This window comes from Nyctereutes procyonoides, unplaced genomic scaffold (genome assembly GCF_905146905.1).
Source record: "Nyctereutes procyonoides isolate TBG_1078 unplaced genomic scaffold, NYPRO_anot_genome, whole genome shotgun sequence".
Lineage (NCBI taxonomy): Eukaryota > Metazoa > Chordata > Mammalia > Carnivora > Canidae > Nyctereutes > Nyctereutes procyonoides.
In genome coordinates, this window is record NW_026575037.1 from 10,550,811 (window position 1) to 10,575,745 (window position 24,935).

Here is a 24,935-nt window from a genome sequence, read left to right on the forward strand (position 1 = left end):
ATCAAGAGATCTCAACAGCTTAGAGGAAATCCCAAATAGTGACCCTCTGAATCCAAGAAAGGATGCTTTATGGAAGGCTAGGAAAGACCTCGAATGCGCGAGATGACACCTGGAGAGAGAGAGACAGACAGAAGAGTCTTTATCTGGGCAAAACACTCCCAGGCCAAGAAAGGAAACCAGGGAACCGGATTCCTTCGGGAATGTGACATTGTGAAGGATGTGAAGTTTATCTGTGATTAGAGTTTATTATGAGGATCTACACGAGCAGATCCGAGAGAAACCAGACATGTTTTGTCTGTTTGGTGTCCGCTGTTACTCTGCTGGGCTCTGTGTTCATGCCCCATGTAGTCCACAACCCATGAGGGTGAGCCAGGTTGGCTGTATACAGTCGGTGTGAGGGTGGGGAGGGACAGGAAGAAAAGGAACAGGGGCAGTAGAAGGTGTCTGGAATGAAATGAGGGCAGATCTTATCTTGGTGCATCCCCGGGATTGTATTAAAATTGCTTTTCTTTAATACAAGAAAAAGCAAATTTGGGGAGAACTGTCCATTCCCCAAACTGTGCCATTGTTCACTTGCTAGGGGGAGGTCAGAGCCCCTCTCTCATGCCCCAGGCAGGACACTGTGGCTGTGATCCTGCAGAGGTTAGCACTGAGACAATTCAGAGTTTGAAGTGGTGCCCTAGGTGCCATGAAGATGACCTCTAGGTTCTCACTCCCCCCCCCCCCATGGGATCCCATTCTTCCTCCAAATGGCAACTCAAGGCTGGCATGGTTCAGAGACTGGGAGAAAGGCATGGGCTGCAATGATGATGTTAACAGAGGTCAGGAGCCTCATTTCCTGCCTACTGATGTAAAACATCCACTCTTCAGAAAGTGGCTGATGTGGGTAAGAAGAGGCAGGAAGGAGGGAAACCTTTTGTGCCAATGACTCTCTCCTCAAGGAGTGGCCCTCTGGGGAGCTCTGTGCTGCTCCATGGTACCTCATTCACCGTCCCCTACCCCAGGCAGTCTCTGGGGCCTTCTGGCTTTCATTTTCCTTGAATGTACATAGGAACAGGGGAGGAAAGTCTCTTAACTGAAGTGCCTGAAACCCAGAGCTAGAGCTTCTAGAGACCCTCTTTGTCCCATCTCTGCTTGGCCCACCTTCCCCAGCGTGCACCAGTCTCATGCTTCAGATTCTCAGAAGGAATAGAAGAACTCACTGTTCTAATTAAGTAGAAAGTGAGACTCAGTAATCAGCAGCAAGAGGCAGAGAATTACAGGGAGACATGACTGTATTTTAACAACCCAAATCTACTCTCCCAAACGGATATAAACACACACTTTATGGGATTCAGCGAGAGAAGCATGTTATTATATTTCATTTATCAAAAGAGTACTGCAAAAATAAACCCATAGAGTATGAAAAGCTCAGGATCTCTCCCGAGGCTACTGCAGGAAGGCCAACAGGTGAGATGGAGAGGATGGAAACAGGGACTGATTTTGTAGCTCTTCCAATCAGGATACCTGTGGAGTAGCATGGTGGTGAAGGTGCGCATGCTCTCTGTCAGATTCATCCAGTCTACACCTTCCTAGAGCTGCCAGTGAACTCGATTCTTCATGTGGTTTCTTTGTCGTGTAAATTTGGGGTGTCCTATTACCCTGTTCCGGTTACTTAGGAACGAGCTACACTCTTTCCCTTCAGGTCCAGAACTCAGTTTGATCCAAACGGTCTCAAGGATTGGCATGGGGAGGGGGAAGCTTTTTTTTGAATCCCTTTTGGTCACTGAATCTGCCATTTTAAGAGTAAGATTTGCTTTATGAAAATCAACCCATTAATAAAAACTACATTGAAGTTGCAACACCATTTCATAGTGAAATATTTTGAGTAAAATTTTGTTGCTAGGATAGTCATGGACAGAAGTTTTATCCGCAAAATGTTTGAATTACGTTAATAAATAAGACAATGCTACTAGTCTTGTGTCTTTGTCTAGGATCTTCTCTGCGAGTTGCAGAATTAACCACTTTTTTGTCATAGTCTTACTTGAGAGAAGCCAATGGTTGCAAAAATGTTCTTAAAGCAAGTGTGTGATATGAAAGTATACACAGCCACACCCGAGGACCAAAGGCAGGGAGGAATTATTAGCAAATTTGTAACTGTGCCTAAGAGTTTTCAATTAAAAAAAAAAAAAGAATCTTAGAACCAACCTAATCTTCACAATCTCCTATTGGTTAGCTTTGCCTCCCTAATGAAATTAGTTCCTTAGGAAGCAAAAACGTATTTGTAAGAACTAAACTTGTATCATTCACTTTTGGTATAAAAGATCTTAAGTAAGACAAATCATTAGACTCACAGTTTTGGCAGTATAAACAAGACAAAAATGAGTAATTTGCTAATTGCTCAGCTCTGCTCTCTTAGTTCTTATTTGTAGTTGTGGCATACACTGTGTGTTGGTAGAGATCTAAATGGAGATTGTCATTAGCTAGTATTAGTCATGGTTCAGAAGGTAAAATAGCAATTCCCCTTTAGGCCCCTCATTTAGGGCTTAGCCACTTGTTCGTCAGATTGTGCTTTTTTAAAAAAAAAATCATTTTAGTTCTTACTGTGATGTTTTGTTGTTATTGTTTAAGATTGGAATTAGCTTCGTGTGTGTCCATCTGGGTTTGGTGGCCCATCATAATGACACTTGATATGCCTTGTAAATTGATTACTTGTGCTTACATTTGCTATTTTGGCCACAAACCTAAACACTCTTTTTCTCTGTCCTGAGAGTATGTAATGTTGAAAGCTTGTTTAAAATTAGACATAAACACTGGTTTAATTTGCTAACTTACATTACCTTATAAAATATATGTACTAACTATGAATTAACATACATGTACATACACATTTCTTCTCTTATGACCCATAAGTAGCTTCAGGTCTTGGAATTTCTTAGGAAGTCACATGCAGTCTGTAGTGTAAAGAAAGTAGGGGAAAAAAAAATCTAATCTCTACTTTCCAGGTGGGAAAACTGAACCACAGCAAGAATCCACAATGCTCCCATGACCATGCAAAAACATTGAAAGAAGACATGATAAATATATCCCAGTCCTTGAGCCTCATTCCAAACATTGGACATTACTGAGTGTCTTCTTCCCCTTTTCTCTGGCCTCCCAAGAGTACTGACAAGAAACCACATCCTGGGATAAGATCAGAAATACATCTGCTAAGAAGCCATAACCTATGGACATTTTCATTCCTACGCCCCGCCCCGCCCCAAACAGAAATCCCTATGAGTCAAAGTAGACGATGATGTGCATCATAGCCTCCCAGCAGCACAATTAATCAGAAAGCTCTCAGGGGAGTAGTACAAGAGCATTTTCACTATCAATTAGAAATACTGATGAGAACCAGGAAGGACAGCTCCCTTAACTTGGCAGGATCAGGGCAAGACTGGTTACAGAGGCTAAGTCCTGAGTAGGCTCTCTCTCAGCCACATGGCCCTTCTCTCTTCTTAGGGATAATTTTGTCAGGTCCTCAGGAATGAGGGAATCATGTCTATACCAAGGAAGTCACGTGAGTCACTTTTCCACTTCCCATCTCCATTCAGAGATTATCTCCCATTTGTCAGGGAAGACATTCTATGACCTTCTTAACAATTTATCCCACTGAGGAATCCTTTTATGACTGCATGTTATTAGGTAATAGAACCCCTCACCAAGTTCCCCCGAACATGTACTGTCTAATCTCGTACTTGGCAGAGACAGGCGCCGATCACTAGTAATGCATTCTCCCCCTTCATTGTGTAGGACTGTCATTGAGACATGGCTTCCTACCAAGGACCTCTATTTCCCAGACCCCTTGAAGTCAGAGTGGTCATAAAACCAGGTTCTGGACCATTGAACATGAAAGAAAGTGACGTGCATCTATCTCCTCCCAGGCTTGGCCCCCAAAAACCTTCCAGGTGTTTTCCCCCTCCCATGTCTTTTCCCCTTTGTACTCACTGGAATGTAAAAGATTCCCGGGGCAACCTTAGAAGTCATATATTATAAATGGCAGAGTTCTGGATTGACAACGTGGAGGGTCACCCTACCAACTTTCTCCCCATCCACTATGAGAGCGAGAAAAAAAGTATTTGAGAAATGTACATTTTTAGGTCTATGTGATTTGGTAGTTAATCCAATTAATGCATATACATTTTCCTGGGCATTAGTTGTTAGCTATAGTGAGAGGTTTATAGGATATGTGATTGAATATGCCAAGACAGGATTCTCCATTCACTTCTACAGAAGGTAAAGCAAAGTGATCAGACCTGTCAGAATTTGCGGGGTTAATGTAGAAAGGAACAGAATCTTTTCCTCAGCCACTTGGCTAGTTGGCCAATTCAGGATCTTAATTTATTAGATTCTTACTTATTAAAATGCATGACAATGTACCATAAACTATTGATTTTACCTTAATTTCATAGCTGAAGAAAACAATATTAAAACTCCACCCTGTTCAGGTTGTTCCAGAAATAAGTCTTTCTTTATGTTTAGGAGACAGCACCAATTAACTCTCATACAGAACAAGATGTTCAGAAAAATGCAAACTTTAGGACTCATCGCTGTTTCTATGGCATTTTGGTTTTCATTGGTTTGGTACCTCCACCTGAGGCTTAGAGTTTGACAAATTAGAAATTGACCACAGGCATCTAAGAATTATTCTTTATTCAAAAACACATCCATGAAAAGGCAAGGAAGTACAGAGGTGAGGCTGCACGAAAATCTTCCAAGCTTAAATGGAAGCATCTCTGGTTTCTCCAGCAATTCCCACTGGTGTTATCATGACTCAACAGTCTGTTGCAATCAGGTGTGGAAAGGGGGGGAGTGACAGCTGAACTGCAAAGAAGCGTGCACAACCCAGAACCATCCCAGCTTTGCCAAAACCCAAGTGCCCCCATGGGAGTGTCTTGCAACATATGTTGAGAAATGAGGTTGCAAACCAGGGGGTTATTGCAATAAAAACCACTTGTGATGAATGAGAGATGTAAGTTTATTTTTTTTAATGTTTGTCTTCCTTACTAGACAATCAACTCTGTGAGGGCAGAGACTACCTCACCGCCATACGCCAGCCCCTGACACACAATAGGTACTCAATAAATATATGTTGTAAGGATGGATGGATGGATGGATGAATGGAAGGATGGATGGAAGGATGGAGTCTACCCAGCTCCAGTGTGAGTAGGAACATTCTCTGCTATAGGGAGAGAGAGTGAGAAAATAAAACACACAGACACATACAATTTATAGTGTTTGAAAAGTGGGATTGAATTAGGACTAATAAATCTTCTAGGTAATTGTACTTCTTTCAATGCCCAAGCTACATTTTTCTATCACTTTGAAACCCAAAAGTAAATACCTTCCCAATACTTGCTTTGCTGGTCGAAAATGCTTTAATAAAATGTAGTCTCTAAGTTGCCATGGCATCATCAGAGAAAGGATGTTACTTCCAGGCCCCAGAAGAACTCAAAGGTGGCAGGACCCAAGCAGGCAACTCTGCTCCAAATGGACCGGCCTTACAGCCTCTCACTCTATCGTTGTTCACTTCTTCCAGCTTGAAAGTTAGAGCACATGTTGACAAAGTGGGTGGTACAAAGTGGGAGGAACTCTGGTCAATAAAAAGCTTGCGTTGGACGCTACAAGGCAATAGTGTTTTACTGGCCACAGTGTGACTGACTTCACTTTCTGTTCAGACATTAAGAATAATTTTATGGGTGGGCAAAGTAAAAAAAAATTTTCCTTTGGTCACACTGCCCAAAGAATAAGCTAACTATAGGCCAGGGGCACCTGTTCGTACTCCAGGGGTCAAGTTTGTGACTATCCTGAAGCAAACACCTGCCTGTGCAGCTTATTCTTCCATCCAGTCTACCCTTCAGGGTACAGGGCATTGGCCAGTCTCATACCCAAGACTATTTGCCTCACTCCCCAGCATCAGGAAACAAGTAGTATCACACTGGTGTAATAAAACATCTATCTGGCCAAGATCTCAGGGATGGGATCAGGTTTGGTGGACCTGAGCATGCCCATTCAACATGTTCAAATGTCTCCATCCCACTCCAACCACATGAGATGGCTCCTGAGTTCTGTATCCCAAGAACCTCAGTAGAAAAATCTCAATAGCAGATTCACTGTTGCTCAAGAGCCTGGGTATTGTAGCAGCCTGGGGGCAGGTTGTCCCTAATGTTCTCCAGGTTCTTCACGTCAGCCAGAATGCCATCTATGCTCGTCTCTAGCAAATGGAGGTGGCCCTGCTGTCGGCGTGCTCTCTCTTCCAGCTCTGACATCAAGGGCCTCAGCTGGCTGTTGATCTGAGTCTTGGCCCGGAAGAGGTTCTGCTCCAATAAGATCAGCTTCTCTTCATCCACACTGCCAGGCTGACCTATTTTAGGCAATGAGAAAGGAGTTAATATAGAAGAGCTGTGGTTAGATCTCCCTGAACACATGTGGACCCTCTACACCTTTAATTCCCGTTTCCACTTGCCCAGAGGAAACGGTATGCCATGCTTATTTTCGGGGTGCCTGGCTAGCTCAAGTGGTGGAGTATGTTAACTTGATCTCAGGGTTGTGAGTTCAAGCCCCACGTGTGGTGTAGAGTTTACTTAAAAAACTTTAAACTAAAAAAAAAAAAAAAGGCTTATTTTACAGTGGGAATAATGTAGAAAATATTTTGAGAGCTCTAGCCTACTTATTAGTTACGAACAGCCCGGTTCAAGCCTCTGAGCTCTACAGTTAAGCAATACAAAGTTTGGATTTCTCCTTTCACGTTAGGGCCAACAGTTCATGCTCTGAAAAGATGAAGGCTGAAGGTCATAGGAGACTGAGTACTGTCCAAGGTGTCTGCCCAACACAGCCCACCCTAGGATCAGGACCAACTCCAAATTATGTTTACTGAACTACCCTTAGGAAATATCCTGCTATTTTCCATTAGAAGACCTTTAGAAACTGGCTGGGCTTTGGAGTTTATAGAGGCCAAGGTATGCTTTGCTATTTGGGGGATAGATTCCAGCTGTTCGGAAATGATGTAAGACTTCATTCTGGCCGGAGACAGTGGGAATCTGGCTAGATACTAGTTTATTTCCAATATGAAATGTAGTCCTGTTTGTTCAGGTATGTTTACCCAGACACAATCTAAAACTCATGTCAGCACGAAGGGCACCTGGCCAAATCTGTTTGATCTGAACAGGGTTTGGGTGGCCTTTGGTCAGTTCAAACTCAAGGTCAGGTTGCCTCCATATCTGAGATCTGAGTTGCGGTGATAGCACTTGACCGCCCGAGTTTATTGTGCCTCGAGTGATGACGCTGTGACTGCTCCAGGACTCCAGAGAGCAACCAGGAGAAACAACATCGTAAGGAAAATGCAGACCGACCCAGTGGGTCAGTCCTTCACCAAGGAAAATGGGAGAATTTCGGCATTTCGGGTTCTGTGATGTGCTGAGAGAGTTAAGTAAGCTTGGAAACAAAATAACCATGTCCCTAGAGAGGCAGCACAAGCTACTCAGGAAAAGGGGCAGGAGCATTGGAAACAAAGAGATGTCACTTGGAATCCCACCTCCACAGTTTACTATGTGATCCATGGGGCATTATCAACCTCTCTGAGCCTCAGTTTACTACTCTGTGAAATAAAATAATAAAAATAATGAAGGCTGTCTCTTAGGACTTTTAAAAGACTTAAATGATACTATACCAGAGAACACCTGGCACAGTGCCTTACAGTTAGTAAATGTTTAATAGTTCCCACCAACCTTCTTTCCCCATGCTCTCATTTTTCTCTTGAGAGGCCCTATTAGTTTCATTACCTTTTTCAGAACACTACACAAAGCTGCTAAAATCTCCACTGGGGAGTTAGGTTCGGGTTTTTTTTTTTTTTTTTTTTTTTTTTTACCCTTAAAGGGTAAAAAGAGTCCTTTGGGTCTCCTTGGACCACAAAGCAGACTCATTAGTATAACAACACAAACGACTCTGACCTCCCAGGGTGAGGATGGTAGTCTACAGAAAAATCAGGTCTTAAAGTTGTTCTACTGAACCCAAATGGTAGGACCAAGCCTTTTCCTTTTTTTTTTTTTTTTAAAAAAAAAGATTTTATTTATTTATTCATGACAGAGAGAGAGAGAGAGGCAGAGACACAGGCAGAGGGAGAAGCAGGCTCCATGCAGGGAGCCTGACGTGGGACTCAATCCCAGGTCTCCTCCACCATCACGCCCTGGACAGAAGGCAGGCGCTAAACTGCTGTGCCACCGGGGCTAACAAGCCTTTTCCTGAATGTCGATGGAATCTATGATGGAATCCCTTGTTCCCTAAGTGCTGCAGTCTACACTTGATTAAACAGGCCAAATGAGGATGAGTTTTACCCATCCAGACTGTTAATCCTTATCAGTTTTTTTGTGGGGGAGGGATTCTGTGGGCAACTCTGAATTGTTGCCACGCTGTGCCACCAAATCTATTTTATCTGAAAAGGTTGCAGTATCTCATGTACCTACTATCTTTCCATTTCTTCTGGGCTATGAACCAGGCAGGTCAAGTTCCCACAACTGGTTAGACCGAGGTCTAAGTACAGGTGGGGTGGAGGGGGAGCATAATCAGCAAGGGACTCCTGACTTCCCAGACTGGGAGGATGTTCCCCCTCACCACGTCTACTGGCCTCAGAGTTCAGACCCTGTCACCTCCTTCCTCAATCCCTTGTACCATTTCCAAAGTGGTCTCACCCTGCCTTTTGTCTAACCAAGGCCCTTCCACTCATTCTTGCATCCACTTAGTGATCTTTCTGAAATACACAGTGATGACAATATTCTTCTGCTCACAACTGCCCACTAGCTTCTCAGGATCAAGTTCAGAATCTCTAGGAGGACTGTCAAACTGTCTAGTCTTCTCTTTAGCTATGAAGTTTGAGTATTGCCTCTACAGTTTACTTACTGTGTGATCAGTGAGACATGATTGACCTCTTTGCGCTTCAATACACCTTTCCCTAAATACACCCAGATCTTTGATCTACACACTTTCACCTCCAAGGGCAATAGGTACTCAGTGACTCATCTTTAGATGGTAAAATAAGAGTCTGGAAAATGGAAAGTCATGTGCCCAAAGTGTCTGGGCCTAGAAATAAAGCAATGTTTTGATACCCTTGAGGGTATCCTTAAGACTTCCACTTATCAGGGCTAGATCTAGCAAGTGCTCTGAGAGCAGCCCGGGAGCATGGGGCTGGAAGTTTGTGGGTACGTCACATACTTATTAGGTGTAGGATGCTGTCCAATGTGTTGAGTGTGTCTTGGATTGTAGCTCCAGCATTCTTGGCTCTGTTATCAACTCTTTGGGCTTCTGTAATTACCTGAAGAAAAATAAATACAAACCAGTCTTGAAAGGGTGTCTCATATTGGCAAGTTTAATGGAATATCCCATGGAAAATGATGGGAACTGACCATCTGCACTGCATCCATATCCAGGTCAAACTCTTGCTCCTTCCTTGCCAGTTCTCCTTCCACTTCCCTCATGTCGCTCTTCAGAGTAGCCAGTCCCTTCTCCATGGCCAAGGCTCCATCTGCTGTCACATTGGCTTCCAAGTTCAGACTCCCTATCTCCTGGGAAAAGAAAGAGAGCCAGGAAATGGAGGAAAGAGAGGGGTGAGGCACAAAAACATCCCAGAGAGAAATAAAAAATAAACAGCTGCAGCCAGACCCTGATGGAGTAAGTTAAATGAATAACAAGAGTCAGACTTGGAGACACACCCTTCCCCAAGCTCTGCTTTAAACAAATTAATTTGTGGGTGTATCTGTAGGGACTAGGAGGGTCAGCAGTGAGACACTGATTCCCTCTCAGGTCACCACTCACCAAAACGCGAACGCAACACAAACTATTTGGGAAAACTCAGAGGGCGAGAGATTCACATCATTTCCCGTCATAGTTCTTTGCTGCCACAGTCTTTTCAGTGACTTTACTAGGATCCCTGAGACAGCTGAGTTTAAGGTGCAGGAATGAATGGGCTACAGCTGTAACTTTTGTTTTTCTTAGGACAAAGTTTGTTAATATCTTTACCAGTAAGGCGTTATTGAGCATCAAATTGCAGGTATCTCTGTGTAGAAGCTATATAAAGAGAGCCACTTGAAATTGGTCTCTACACTCAAGGGACTTAGAAAGTTTTCTTGCAAATTGCTAAGTGGTCCAAGAGTGAGGTCAAATAGTCCTAGGTACTAAGAGTTCCCTCTTGGTTTTCTAAAGTTGCATAAGCTTTTTAGAAGTCTTGCCTAAATGAGAGCTAAGAAGTTCTCCACCCAACAAGCAGAGCTTCTACTGTAGCATTTAACTACAACATATGGGTTGTAGTGTATCTAATCTGCCTTTCCCCGTTATACTGAATGCTCCTTGAAGAGAAGGACCGGGTCTTTCTCATCTGCATATACCGAGCACCAAGCACAGTGCTGGCACATAGAAGAAAGGGGGAAAAAATGAATATGCAGAGCTTAGACATAAAAAATAGAGACAAGGGATCTAGAACTCCAGAATTTCATAATCTTGAATCAAACACTGATAATTGTTGTTATGGGGTTATGTCAAAAAGGTATGCTGATGTCCTAAACCCCAGGACCCCAGAATGCGACCTGATTTGGAAGTGGATTGTTGCAGATCCAATTACATAAGATAAAGTTATACTGGAGTCTAATGGGCCCCTAATTCAAAATGACCAGTGTCCTTATAAGGAGGGTTAGAGATATCCAGGGAGAAAAACCCCATATGACAATAGAGACAGGGACTGGAGTGATGCCACCGGAAACCAAGGAATGCTAAGGATTGACAGCCACAGAAGCTAGGAAGAGGCAAGCAAGGTTTCTACCCAGAGCCTCAGAGGGAGTGTGGCTCTGCTGACATCTTGATTTCTGACTTCTAGCCTCCAGAACTGTGAGAGAATAAACTTCTGTTGTTTTAAGCCATCTAGTCTGTGGTACACTTCATTACAGAAGCTCTAGGAAACGAGTACAGTAGTTGATACAAAAAACCCAATCTTGGATGGTTCTTCTCCGGTGTTGTCCAAAAAGGGAGCTGAAAATGAAGGCTCTACGTCTCGGTCAATGAAAGCCTTGTGAATCAACCAAGAAATGGGGCACTTAAGCGGCTCTGGGGCTGCCGTGGGCCACAGGACTCTGAGATCTCGAGGTCAGAACGAGCCCGATGCTCTACTTCCACAGAACCCTTGCGTTTGGGGTTGCTCGTGCCAACCTGCATTTTGATTTTTCTTTACCTGTTCTATCTTGTCAGTGATCTCCAGGGCCTCCCTGGCTGCGGTCTTTGCCCTCTGGGCGTCGGCAGCAGCACCGCCCAGGGCTGTTTCTGCTTGCCTGGTCTTGTCACTGGCATCTGCGACCTTCTGGCTGATGTAAGGGAGTCTTTTCATGGCCTCTTCTGCTTCTGCTTTTCTGTCTTCAACCTGCAAGTCAAACTCTGAAACGAAGACAAGAAAACATTGCCATGAGGGTGAAAAGTGACTTCTAAAACTTGCAAATGAAATTGAATGGGGCTGAAGTTTTTAAGAAAAAAAATCCAGGAAGAGTGTTATTACTGCCTGGGGGCAAGCGTGTAAGAAGTTGTGGCTGTTACTGCCCTTTCTTATCCAGCAGAAAGCAACTTAAACGAGGTACTGAAAGAACCAAAATTAGGTCCTTGCTTAGAGACACTGACTATCAGCCTGCTCTGGGTCCCCAGCCCTGCAAGAGTATTAAGACCCCAAAGTAGATCAAAAGCAGGTGTAATTGCTGAAGCCCAAAGTTTCGAGCCAGAGCCTTAAACCCTAAGCTGCCAATGATGGTAGCTGGAGGTTGAACAGAACGGATAGAGAGCTTATTTCTGTGAAGAAAATCCCAACACTTTAGAAATGCTTCTTTTTTGCTCTTTAGTGAATAAACCTGATTTTTAACTAAATCTCCATAAGGCACAAACCCACATTTCCTGGGATCCAGGTGCTGTGACAGAGCTTGTTCCTATCATCACCACAAACTAACCACATTGATTCTAAATTGAAATCAGCCAGATTACAAAGGAAAAGGAAAAATATCTGGGTCGTATTAGGATGTTGGATCTGTGGAAGACCTTAGAGATCATTTAATTTTCTCTTTCTTTCTTTCTTTCTTTCTTTCTTTCTTTCTTTCTTTCTTTCTCTTTCTCTCTCTCTCTCTTTCTTCTTTTCTTAAAATATTTTATTTATTTATTCATGAGAGATACAAAGAGAGAGGCAGAGGGAGAAGCAGGCCCCCTGCAGGGACCCTGATGCGGACTTGATCCCAGGACTCCGGGATCCTGACCTGAGCCAAAGGCAGACACCCAACCACTAAGCCACCCAGGTGTCCCTCAACCTTCTTTCTTTAAAGAAGAGGACATTAGGGTCTGGAAAGGCTGTGACTTGCCTATGGTCATACAGTCAGCACAGAGCAGTCAAAGGGCCTAGCAAAGTTCAGACCTCAAGCCACCTGACGTCTAGTTAAAATTCTTCCACTACTTCAAATATCAATACAATTTTTTTCTTTAGGAAGATATTTATTAAGTGTCTATTAATACCCCAATGTACCTATGGTTTAGGCAGATACACAGGGATTCAAAACAAATCAAAGTTATTTCTTTAACATATTCAAGTGACCTAAACCACGAAACGCTTACCTCTGAGGTTCTTTAGGATGTTCTCAACTTCATAAAAAGTGGCATTGCCCATACTTAGTGCTTCTTGGGCTCTGCTTTTAGCAAGGTTGGCACGGGAAAGCAGCTGATCTGCTTTCTGTAAACAGACAGAGTAAGATTAGAGTAACTGTAACATACGTCCAGGAAGAGCATTCCTGCCAGCAGAATCACTTGGACACATTTCTCTTCATGACTGCAGAGTCCTGTGATTCACCAGAAAGTCTAGGAGTACTGACTTCCACAATCCGGGACAGAGCAAACTTTATAACCCAATGACACATCCTGTATAGAGAACGGTTTCAAACTCTAGCCCACTATGAAGGACGAGGACAGTTTTGCAAATCACAATCTTACTATACTCTAGATACTTCCTAAAGCCAAGCTAGTAGAAAAAGCTGGACCAAAACTGAACTCGGGAGGTGCCAGGTTTGAGGGCTTGATTCGGTGGGTGGAACTGAACTGATTACTTCAAGCTGTCTGTATCTCAGTTACTCCATTTACAAGCAGTGGTACCATGACCTTCGGAGAGTTTTCTACGGTTGCGTATTTATGGCCTCTTGCCATATATATTCACATGGTAGGCATCCAGTACCTGTGTGTTGAGTGCATGAGTTCATAGAAGGATACCTGTCTTCCATTCTTTCCATTCCGTAAGAGCTGCTGGGTTTCTTCTTCCCAGTTTCCCAGGTTGCTTTGCACATGCTTGAACTCGTCCATACGCCTGGTCACAAGGCTTGAGAGAGAATCAATGTTTTGTCTAATCCTCTTCATTTCCACCTGTAAGCCCGAAGAAAGGAAGGAATCTGACTTTCTGCCCATCGGTCGCCATGCCAGCCTTCTTAGGAGCTGCCCACCATTGTTTGGAAACAACAGCAAACCAGACACAAAGTCTAACAGAAACGAAGCAATATGCCCAACGATAGGCGGCGGTTTCCCCAAGCATCAAACGGGTTTTGGCTCTCTCATTCTCTCTCTCTAAATTCTACATGTTGGTTTATAAATGCACGGAAACATTCTTTTTAAGATTCATTTCTATTTATGATAGAGATAGAGATAGAGATAGAGATAGAGATAGAGAGAGAGAGAGAGAGAGAGAGGGAGAGGGGCAGAGACTCAGGCAGAGGGAAAAGCAGGCCCCATGCAGGGAGCCCGACATGAGACTCGGTCCTGGGTCCCCAGGATCACGCCCTGGGCCGAAGGCGGCGCGAAACCGCTGCGCCGCCCATGTGTCCCCCTAAATGCACGGAAACACCTGTGTGAGTGGTTTTTTTGCGAGCGTTTTTTGCGGAGGCAGAGGGCTGCATCTTCCTAATCCAGTAAGTTCGTAACCGTTAAAGGAATCGACGGACACGGCGCAAACCCTCCGAGAAGAACAAACGTGAGAAACAACGCAAGACTTCTGGGAAGAAGGAAAGTCTTGCGAAAGGCCGTCCGCGGAGCTGCACCACAGCTGGGACCCAGAGGCGGACATCAGGCTCTACGGCTCGTGATCTCCCACAGGTTTTGGCGGCCCCCAAAGCGGAGGAGGAGACGGAAAATTGCTCTCGGCTGACAGGTTCACAGTGTGGGCTAAGGCTTTGTCAGAGGCAAAGGCTGGGGGGGCCAAGCACAAGGCAACGGTCAACAAGATGGGAGACAAGAAAGGCCCGTGTGGAGGAAGAGCCGAGGGGCCCGACCGGATCGGGCCCCCAGGCCGCCGCCGCCGCCGCCCCGCCCTCACCTGAGAAGCCCGGCCGCTGACTCGCTGCAGCTGAGACGCGGAATCGAGAAGGCGCAGGCCTTGCTGATAGGGCCTGTCTGCCTCAACGTCGGTTTGCGCCGCCTCCCCCGACAGCTGCTGGGCCAGCGACCTGGCCTTCGCCAACCTGCGGGCGGGGGAGACAGCGTCCGGGAATCCCTCCTTCCCCTCAAGGCCAACATTCGCCCCGCAGCGTGAAAGCCGTGTGGGCGGGCTGACCACGGCACCCGGGGGCGCGCGCCCGGCAGGCGGCCCTCTCCGCGGCCCTCTCCGCGGCCCTCTCCGCCGCCCAACAGCCGCCCGGGAGCTCACGCAGCTCGGGTCAGATTCCCGCGCGTCCCGGGTCTGCGCGCGCCCTTCAGCCGCCGCCACTGCCCAAGCACTGCGGCCCCGCCATCCACACGCACGCTTTACTTAACCGGCCTTTTCCTCTTCTACACATAAAGGGATGTCCTTTCCCCCGTTTTTCTTTTTTTTTTTTTTTTGAAGATTTTACTTATTTGTTCATGACAGACACAGAGAGAGGCAGAGACACAGGCAGAGGGAGAGGCGGGCTCCATGCCGGGAGCCCGATGCGGGACTCGATCCCGGGACCCCGGGACCCCGCCCTGAGCCCACGGCAGACGCTCGACCACTGCCCCGCTGCTCCCCAGATTCTCTCGTTCTCTTGACCCTGACGATGGCTATCTCGTAGCGAAGCCCGGCGCCCCTCCAGGGCGGTGCGTGCTGCACCCGGCGGAAGGCAGAGTACCTGGGCCCCTGCGAGGCCCCTTCCGACGTACCTTCCCATCAGCCCCTGCGAGGCCACCCCCCCCCTCGCACATACCTTCCCATCAGCCCCTGCGAGGCCCCATCGGATGTACCTTCCCATCAGCCCCTGCAAGGGCCCCCCCCCCTCGCACGTACCTTTCCACCAGCCCCTGCGAGGCCCCATCGGACGTACCTTCCCATCAGCCCCTGCAAGCCCCCCCCCCCGCACATACCTTCCCATCAGCCCCTGCGAGGCCCCATCGGATGTACCTTCCCATCAGCCCCTGCAAGGGCCCCCCCCTCGCACGTACCTTCCCATCAGCCCTTGCGCCGCTGAGCCGTCCGAGCCGCCGCCGCCGCCGCCGCCGCCGCCGCCGCCGCCTTCTTCCCGCAGGGCCTTGTGCGCCAGCGCCAGCGCCTGTTTGGAGTAGTCCTCGGTTTCCCTTACCAGCCGCTCCATGTTACTGGCGGACGCCACGTGGCTGCGAGGGTTAAAAACAAGGCCGTGGAGTTTTCATAGCCAAGGGCTTCCTCTCGGCCTTTTGTCTGCGTGACGGGAGAGCAGTCAGGGAACGGGCTGGCCGGAGCAAGACCCAAGAGAACTGCCCGGGGTCAATCGGAGGAGCCGCCAGGAAGCCGGAGGCCACCTGCGGAGGGAGCTCGGCACGGCCGGGCATCTTTTCCGTTCCCGGCGCAACCAGGGGGCGCGGGCCGGGAGCGTGGTGCGAGCAGACCCAGGGGGCGAAACGCCGGCCTTGGGCGCCAACCCTTGGGGCTTACTGCGTCCAGGACCCCCCACCCCACCCCCCCAGCTTGGCTGCAGCTTTGTATTGGGGCCACCGCTACAGGGAACAGCGCCTGTCAACAAAAGTGCCCCAGATGCTTACAAAGTGATAAAAAAGAGAAGAAAAGAAAACAACCAAGACCAACAGAACAAAGACAAGCTCAGGAGGCCGCTGGGCTGCAAAGGCACACGTGGGCCTCGTTCCCCGACGGGACTCCGTCTGAGACTCCGGCGCCTACCACCGGCCGAGCTCGCGGCTGAGAGCAGGCCTCCTCCAGGACCGGCGACGGCGACGGGGAGCTGCCTGGTGTCCCTGCGGCCGCAGAGCCGGTTTCCGGGGGGAGGTGCCCCTCTGCGGCCTTGGCCCCCAGCGTCTAGCAAACAGCCCGTTGCTACTCGTTCCCAGGCTCCGTGTGGGAGCCCGGGAGTCCCTCCAAGCTGCAGGGCGTTCTTTTCCAAAGGCTGATTGATTTCACAGAGCCCGAAAAAAAGTCACATGTGACACACACCAGAGCCATACTGTGAGTCACAGAAAAATCTGGGGTAAAAAATCACCTCCATTCCCAACATTTGGCCAAAAGATCGTGCCCAGTGGCCACCTACATAGGCTAAAAGCCAAGAGATTAAAAAAAAAAAAAAAAAAAAAAGGCTTCCAGGCCGGAAAATGGCTGCAAAAGAGCCCAGAGCATTAATGAAATGGTGCTTAGGTCCTGAACACCCTCCAGGTTTGTTCAAGTCTGGGCTTGCAGAGGTAGTCTGAAGCAGGGGACCCCTTACCTGTCTGCCAATCTTACGGCCTCCTGAGCCAGACTTTTAAAACCATTTGGCCCCATGTAGTGATCTGAGGAAGGAATGTTCTGTGGAAAAGGGAGATTTGGTTAAGGCTTTGCACTCAGCCCTGGAGCCTAAGCAGATTCTGCATCTGCCCTGTTAGAACTAGTTGTCGTTAGCCACACAGCATTCTATACCCAGACACCTCGAGGCCCTTGTCACTATCATCCTTTTTTTTAAAGTACAGACAAGAATAAAGTACAAATCCAGGGCACCCGAGTGAGTCAGCGAAGAGTCTGACCCTTGATTTCCACTCAGGTCATGATCTCAGGGTCATGAGATGGAGCCCGGTTTCCAGCTCCCCACTCTGCAGGGAGTCTGCTTGAGATTCTTTTCCTCTCCCTCTCCCTCTTCTCATGTTCTTTCTCTTTCAAGTAACAAATCTTTAAAAAGAATAAAGTAGAAATCCAAGTTCAAAAAAAACTATATAGATGCAGATGCATTTATAAATCTATACACGGGATCCCTGGGTGGCTCAGCAGTTCAGTGCCTGCCTTTGGCCCAGGGTGTGATCCTGGAGGCCCGGGATGGAGTGCCACGTCCGGCTTCCTGCATGGAGCCTGCTTCTCCCTCTGCCTGTGTCTCTGCCTCTCTCTCTGTGTCTCTCATGAATAAAATCTTTAAAAAAAATAAAAATCTATACATGTTAATATGTATTTTCATATGTATTTAAAGTCAGTAGACTATATACCATGTTTTGACTGGTTATTAATGAGATCACAGGATTTTTATTTTCTAATTTTTCTACAATAAACATTATTTTGTAATAAGGGGAAAAATCAATATACATTATTCCTTAAATCCTTCATTTCATCAACATAGTATCTGATTGTCTTCCAGTTCTCTTTGTCTTCTACTCACTCACATTGTCACCATTGCCTTCTTTACTGAGAAAGAGAAGAAAGCTCATTCAAATCTCTCCCTCCTACCACACATCATTAAAAATATCATACTGACAACAACTTTTTCCCCTTTTCAAAATCCTGTCTTCCCTGGATCCCTTCCTTCTTCCCACCTCCCTACACCACCACCCCCTGCTTCATTTGTTCATGTGTTTGTCTCTTCATTCATTAAGCAGACAGGTATCACAGCCACACACTGCTGTGGGCGGAGAATGCAAACACGAACAAAACTAAATCCTGCCTGCTAAGAGCTAACAAGCTGGGAGGTGTGCAGCAAGAACAGAGAACAGAAAGGGCCAATGTGAGGATAAAGTTAGCAAGAAATGAGCTAGGAAGAACATAAATGCAGTAAAATGGGAAGTTGCAGGAACCCCAAGAACACAAAGAACAGATGCACCGGTTTTAAGGAAGAAAAGCCCAACCCTCTGCCAGGTAGAACAAAATATACGAGAAACTGCAGGTGGGTCTCCCCATCCGGCAGCGATCCTCAGTATCCTGAACCCGGTGACACCTACAGTGTTTCTCAGGGAGGCTGTGCTCTCCTCTAGGCTTAGCTGCATCTGTGTGACCAGTCTTCGAGTATCCTGAACTCGGTTCTGATACTGACTGCTCAGGGCCCGGATTTTTTCCACCATCATCTTGAGGTCATCCAGGCGGTTCCGGTAGCTCTCTTCTTCCCTTCTGGCCTTCACCAACTGGAGACTGAGAGATTTACTAGCACCTGATACCAACAAGTAAAAGGAATATTAGCACTTCTGGAGTTAGCACAGAGGACCAGAACACAATGGAGGGTTGGAAAAGTGGCTTTGACTGGCCTAGGGCAAAATGGTAAAAACCCAGTCAATGAAGGCATGCAACGCTCTTTTATCTCCATCATACAAGCCCCAGGAGAGTCACAGTTCTTTTATCTCTGCAAGTGCTGGGCAGAGACCCCTACTGAACTGATATCTGTAGAAGATTAGAAATTCCCTTCTGTCTAAAGGGAAATTGGCCTTCATCACCTTCTGAAATCTGGGCTTCTCTCAGAAGCTCCTGAAGGGCCTGCTCGGCCTGTTGCATCCTGCCTTCCAGCTCTGCGTCCGGCGCCGCTCCACCACCACCCTGCACCCTGGAAACCAGGGCCTCCAGGCTCTGGAGCTGCTGCATAAACTGATCCATCTGAAACCACACAGGAGAGAGGATCAGAACAGAGAGTGGGGGTCACACTCCAATACCACATACTCAGGGGATAAGAGCTAAAAGCCCAGAAATGCTTGGCATGCCACGGTAGTTAAAGATGCTAGAGCTCAGATCTCTGAGTTTGAATCCTGGCCCCACTACTCATTAGCTGTGAGTGTGACCTTAGGGAAGTCACTTTCTTTACCCATTAGATGGGTAATAATAATAATATCTCATAGTTATTACTTGGACTAAATAAGGTAGTATTTTAGTGCTTAGAACAGTGTCTAGAACAGACTGCCTGGGTGGCTCAGTGGTTGAACAGATGTCTGCCTTTGGCTCAGGTTGTGATCCTGGGTCCAGGAATTGAGTCCCCCATTGGGATCCCCACAGGGAGCCTGCATCTCCCTCTGCCTGTGTCTCTGCCTCTCTCTGTGTGTCTCTCATGAATAAATAAATGAAATCTTTAAAAACAAAAAAACAAAAAAAAAACAGTGGAACAAAGAAAGTGCTAGAGAGGGCAGGTTAAATAGATTTAAAAAAAATAAGTTGAGTCTGTTCTACCTTTGGGGTTCTGTTTGGGCCTATTCTTCCTCTGCCCTTCACCCCAGCAAAAAAATAATAACAATATCAGTTTCTGGGGGCCATTCTTGTTTGAACCTCCTTGACAGCTTCTGGACTCCTCATATTTTCTACATATTTGTATGTTTCTTCATTTGTTCTACAAAGACATCTCTTGGGGAAAAAAATACAACTAGAAAGTGGCATATTCTAAGTGGAAAGAATACTGAACTGAGCAAAGTCTCCCAATGTTGGCGGTTTCTCAGTCACATGGCCAGGTGGAACCAAGAATCCCACCCAGAATTCCCTGATTCCTAGTTCTACCTGGCCATGTGACTGAGAAACTGCCAAGTGGCAGACTTTGCTCAGTGGAAACTGAGGTCAGAATACCTTCTCTTGCAAATTGACTAAGTTATCAAGAGTACCAAATGAGATAGTATCTCCAAAAGGGATTTTAAAATGGTATATATAAGCATAAACCTGAAGCACTGTCACCACTATATGGATTTTTTTTAATATAGCAATTTTTAAAGATATCCTTTTTTTTTTTTAAATTTTTTATTTATTTATGATAGTCACACACAGAGAGAGAGAGAGAGAGATAGGCGGAGACATAGGCCGAGGGAGAAGCAGGCTCCATGCACCGGGAGCCCGACGTGGGATTTGATCCCGGGTCTCCAGGATCGCGCCCTGGGCCAAAGGCAGGCACCAAACCGCTGTGCCACCCAGGGATCCCTTTTAAAGATATCCTAATCTCACCCTCATCACCGAGAGAGACTACTAGGGTCCTGGACTTGTGTGACAGACCCACCCAGTGGACATTTAAAGATTTCACTCCTACGGATGAGGGTTGGGTAGCATGCACACCTGAATCTTCACTTGATTATAGCAAGCTGGACAGCTGGTTAGTGCTGCATGCTCACAGTTGAGGCCGCCAAATCCTGGCTTGCAGACACAGCTGCCATCATTTCTACATTCCCCAGGCTCTGACCCTGCTGGGTTGCAGTTGCAAGCTAGAGACAAAAGACAGACAAACAGGAAGCATTCATATCACACTAATTCTAGAAACTGGATGTTTAGCAAAGATAAAAAGAAGTTCAAATCATCAATGGCAAAGAATCCTTCTTGACCCTTGTCAATTCACATTGTGCTAGATTCATTTCTTGCCTATGCCTCCAAGCACATTTCTAACATAGATAGATCTTAGGAATCATCTAGAAGTTTGTTTGGCGTGGGTGTGCATAAAGAGACACTACAACAGTCCACCCTTTCTGGTGGCACTTATTTTTTCCCTCCCATGGAATTGTGAGCCTGTTGGATATTCTGTAGGCACTCTAGCTTTGCTCAAAAAGGGGAATAACATGTCTTCTGGGCCTATGACATGCCAGAGCAATCTCCTTCTATTTTACAGATGAGAAATATGAGCTCAGAGAGGTTAAATAATCTATCCTAGTCACATAGCAAGTAAATGGCAAACCGGAATGAGAACTTGGAAAAAGGCAATGCTCTTTCCCTTTTGTTCTGCTGCCTTTGATGTAGGAAATGCAGTAAAACAACAACAAAAACAGTACCTTTATTCATTCATATTGATTGAGCACTACTAGGCCACACTGTTCTAGGCTATAACTGTGGGTGAGACACTGCACTGACGGAGTTACAGTGATTCTCTGGGTTGCTCTATGGCACTCACAAAACACTTGGCACACAGTAATATGAGCACATATCTAAGTATAATATCATTATTTGCTTACATACTTGTGTATCTTCCTTATTAGCATAATAATCTTTATGATTTATGATCTCTTTGGGGACTGGAACCGACTTAGTCATCATCAGAACCTCAGTATCTCCGTATCCAGCTCCACAATGGGTACATGGTAGGTGATTGACAAAAGATCATTGAGTGAAGAAATGTATGGTCTAAAGCCAGTGAAGTCACTACTGGTAGCACCTATGGTTAGTGCTATATCCTTTAAAGAGTACTTTCTTATAAGCTATTTTATTTTATATTTGTAACTACTCTGAGTTATCATTTATTCATCTATATAAAGAAACTGAGGGTCAGAGAGATTAATTTGCCATAACCAGTGTAATATAATAGGTCTGGTAAAAAAAAAATAGACTTGAACTCAGTACTGTTCATAACATGTGGGCTCTTCCTATCACAGGGTACTTTCTAGCAAATTGGAGCTAACCCACAGGTTGGGGTTAGGGCAGGTAGAATTTGTGTTCCCAGGTGGAAACCTCAGGCTGCACAGAGGTCCTCAGGCATTTCCAGGGCTGGGAAATCGGGGGTGAGTAGGAGGTGCGGGGCCTCCTGCAGACCTCCTGGGGAACCAGGAGATCTCCAATCTGGGAGCCCAGAGGCCCTCCAGAGGCTCTGTTATAACAAACAAGCCCCTGAATTCTGGGTACCAGGGCTGCTCTGGGACCTTTGTGACTGAGGGGTGAGTCTGTGGGGCAGACCAGCTCCCTAGAACTGAACTTGAACTTGCCTAGAACTAAACTCAACTCCTGAATATAACATGTACAGAGGCTTGAGAGAAGGGTCGAGCAAGAGGACCGATGTATACTATCATGCTTTGATCTGAAGCAACCCTAAGGAATGTGCCCCAATAACTGCTGCATGGAAGCCAAGTCTCGTTAGTAGAACTTGGAACAGTTACCTTTGTCTACATGAATCACACTGACTTCCTGAGAGGGTCTCTTAAACTGCTGCTCAGCCCCCCACTCATTGTGTGCAGGCTCACATTTACTGCTGTCCTGTAATGAGCTTGGTAGCGCTCCTGCCTGCTAGCCTGGCATTAGGCACACGACCTGGCCCCATTTCATCTCCTCTTCCACTCAGGAATGTAAGCTCCACCTCTTTCATTTCTCCCACCCAGCTTTAATCCATTCAACATCCTCCAGCTCTGTCTTCCAGAGCTGCAAGGGTCTTAGGGCCTCTGACAGAGAAAAAGGTCCAGACTATTCACAGGCCAGTAGGTCAGAGGAACCAAAGTGGCATCCTATTACCTGCTGCTGGCTTTGCTGATCTGTATGTTCTTAGCTGTGTGCGCACTAGCAAGCATATATGTATACACATGTGTGTGCGCGCGCACACACACACACACACACACACACACACACACCATCTGTCCAGCCTGTCTGGGGATGCAGTCCTACCTCGACATTTGTCCGCTGGGTTGGGAGCCAAGGGGTCCCCAAAGTAGCCCGCTTTGCACTGGTCACAGTGGACGCCTGCTGTGTTGTAGATGCACTTCAGACACCTGCCTGTCAGCCGGTCGCAGTTCCCAGAGGCACTGGGGTCCACGTTGTTGTTGCACTGACAGGGCTGACAAGGCCGCACTGGGCCACGTTCTCCAAAGGGGTCCCCAAAGTAGCCATCGGCACAGAGCTCACAGCGGGCCCCTGGAAAGAATGAATGCCCAAGCCTGAGTGGTCACCTGTTGGCACCGGCCACCCTCCAAAAGAGCTTCCCACCCTGGAGCCCAGAACAGTAGCTTCAGAAGCAAGTGCTTGGGGCAAGGGCTTGGCTCTTTCACTCCACGGTGGTCCCAGATGGTAGAACATAACAGCCCCACTGGGAAGCTTCCTGCCAGTTAACTGGATGCTTGGGGAAAAGTCAGATTTGTAGCAATACCACTGCAGCTGTTGCTGAAGAATTAACTCTTCTTTAAGACTGACTAGCAGAAAAAGGAGACATTTATTTATTTACTTATTTTTTAAAGTAACCTCCACATCTAAGGTGGGGCTCAAACCCCACAACCCTGAGATTCAGAGTCACTTGTTCTACCAACTGAGCCAGCCAGGGGCCCCAAGAGAGACATGTGACTCTGGACTTAAAAGGCCACTAAGTTTCCCTTCTGTACCTTGGTTCATTTTGTAAAGCTTAGTTAAACCAGATATTTCATCCGAAAACTAATTACAAACCCAAGACACCATTAACCATACATCATACCGTACAAACCATACACTGCCCTTCCTCAATCCACCTCTTGGGCCCATTCTTATCTTTAGAATGAGCCTATTTCCATTAGTCCTAAGTAATTATAATTCCCTAGGGATTTTGGAATAGCAGCTATTCATGAGAATTCATGGCATCAAGGACAGGGGCAGCCGGTGGCCTTACCGGTGACCCCGTGGGGACAGTTATTGCACACCACCTCTTCTGTCTCCGGCATAACAGAGCAGCTGAACCCATTGTGGCAGGGACACGGCTTGCAGCTGCGAGGGTCGTGTGGATCGTTGTAGAAACCAATGGGGCAGTCGGCACACTCGATGTCAAGATTTTCATCCCCTGAATAACAGTCTCCTGGGAGCCAGAGGAAGAATGGAGGGCAGCGAGATGAGCAGGGTAAAACAATACACTTCCTGGAATATGGATGATGTGTGGGAGGCAGAGCTTAATAACCACAACCTTCCTCTCCCGAAGCTTTCCCCAAGGTATCTGAGCACTGGCATTCACCTTCGCCCTAGTACCAACTCTAAACCTGGCCACGACCCTGGCCCTCACCTGGCTCTCCCATGCTCAGTAGACATAGCTTCTTTCCCGACCCATAACCTAACACTGCTCCCCCGTCCCCATGGCCTGACACCATTTGTCCACACATTCATTCAGGCCCTGACATTGCCTTTGATCCCTCCAGACAATTCTTGAAACTTGACCCCAACTACACCTCCCCCAGCACTGAACCATGACAGCCATTTCCTGTAACCTGGTACCTTTCCCACAACCCTGTGGCATTGCCATAATGAAAAGGATTGAGTGTAATAAAGCCCCACGTCCATCTTCCCTGACTCCAGCCCTACCTTCCTAATCCTTTCCCATCTCCAAAATGAGTTCAGGCAGGGGCTTTCTTTCTTTCTTTCTTTCTTTCTTTCTTTCTTTCTTTCTTTCTTTCTTTAAGATTCTATTCATTTATTCACAAGAGACACACACACACACAGAGAGAGAGAGAGAGAGAGAGAGAGAGGCAGAGACACAGGCAGAGGGAGAAGCAGGCTCCATGCAGGGAGCCCGATGTGGGACTCGATCCTGGGACTCCAGGATCACACCCTGGGCTGAAGGCGGGCTCTAAACCGCTGAGCCACCCGGGGATCCCCAAGGCAGGGGCTTTCTTACTCCCTTCCATGGGAGCCCCCCAGTCCCCCACGCACCCCCAGCCACCTGGGCCGGGTGTCATTTCACTCACCTGTGTCCGGATCACAGGCTCCTCCCCCCTGGCAATTACACGGAATACAGGTGCCAAAAGGTCCCAGTTGGGCGGAATCTCTTTTGTAGCCAGAAGCACAATCCTGACAGAACTGTCCCTTGTAGCCAACGGGACATACGCATTGTTCGACCCAGGGTGCGGGGGCTCCAGAGACGGGGCGGGCTGAAATCAGGGTCACGTTGTCAAGGTACCCAGTGCCTGCAATTGAGACAACAGGTTAGAAGTCGTAAGTACTAAGGTCTAAAGACCTAAAGGTGGGCCTCTCTCCAGAGTTTATTTTTCTTAACTCTCTGACAAAGACAGGTGGTGTTCACTCACCCTGCCGCGGGTGGAGGTAC

General features: G+C 46.9%; 1 protein-coding gene across 1 annotated transcript in view; it reads right to left on the reverse strand.

Moving 5' to 3' along the window:
* Positions 1 to 4,654: 4,654 nt before the first annotated feature.
* Positions 4,655 to 24,935, reverse strand: part of LAMC2 (laminin subunit gamma 2) — a 56,439-nt gene continuing 36,158 nt past the window's right edge. The window contains exons 10-24 of the mRNA XM_055319367.1: positions 24,577 to 24,795; positions 23,514 to 23,696; positions 22,547 to 22,792; positions 20,249 to 20,394; positions 18,664 to 18,820; positions 18,178 to 18,383; positions 16,707 to 16,786; positions 15,457 to 15,627; positions 14,378 to 14,522; positions 13,285 to 13,434; positions 12,640 to 12,754; positions 11,231 to 11,430; positions 9,417 to 9,575; positions 9,226 to 9,325; positions 4,655 to 6,382 (exon numbers count right to left, since the gene is read on the reverse strand). Coding sequence (XP_055175342.1) covers positions 6,129 to 6,382; positions 9,226 to 9,325; positions 9,417 to 9,575; positions 11,231 to 11,430; positions 12,640 to 12,754; positions 13,285 to 13,434; positions 14,378 to 14,522; positions 15,457 to 15,627; positions 16,707 to 16,786; positions 18,178 to 18,383; positions 18,664 to 18,820; positions 20,249 to 20,394; positions 22,547 to 22,792; positions 23,514 to 23,696; positions 24,577 to 24,795 — 2,531 coding nt within the window. The 3' untranslated portion in view covers positions 4,655 to 6,128. The remainder of the gene's footprint in view (positions 6,383 to 9,225; positions 9,326 to 9,416; positions 9,576 to 11,230; positions 11,431 to 12,639; positions 12,755 to 13,284; positions 13,435 to 14,377; positions 14,523 to 15,456; positions 15,628 to 16,706; positions 16,787 to 18,177; positions 18,384 to 18,663; positions 18,821 to 20,248; positions 20,395 to 22,546; positions 22,793 to 23,513; positions 23,697 to 24,576; positions 24,796 to 24,935) is intronic.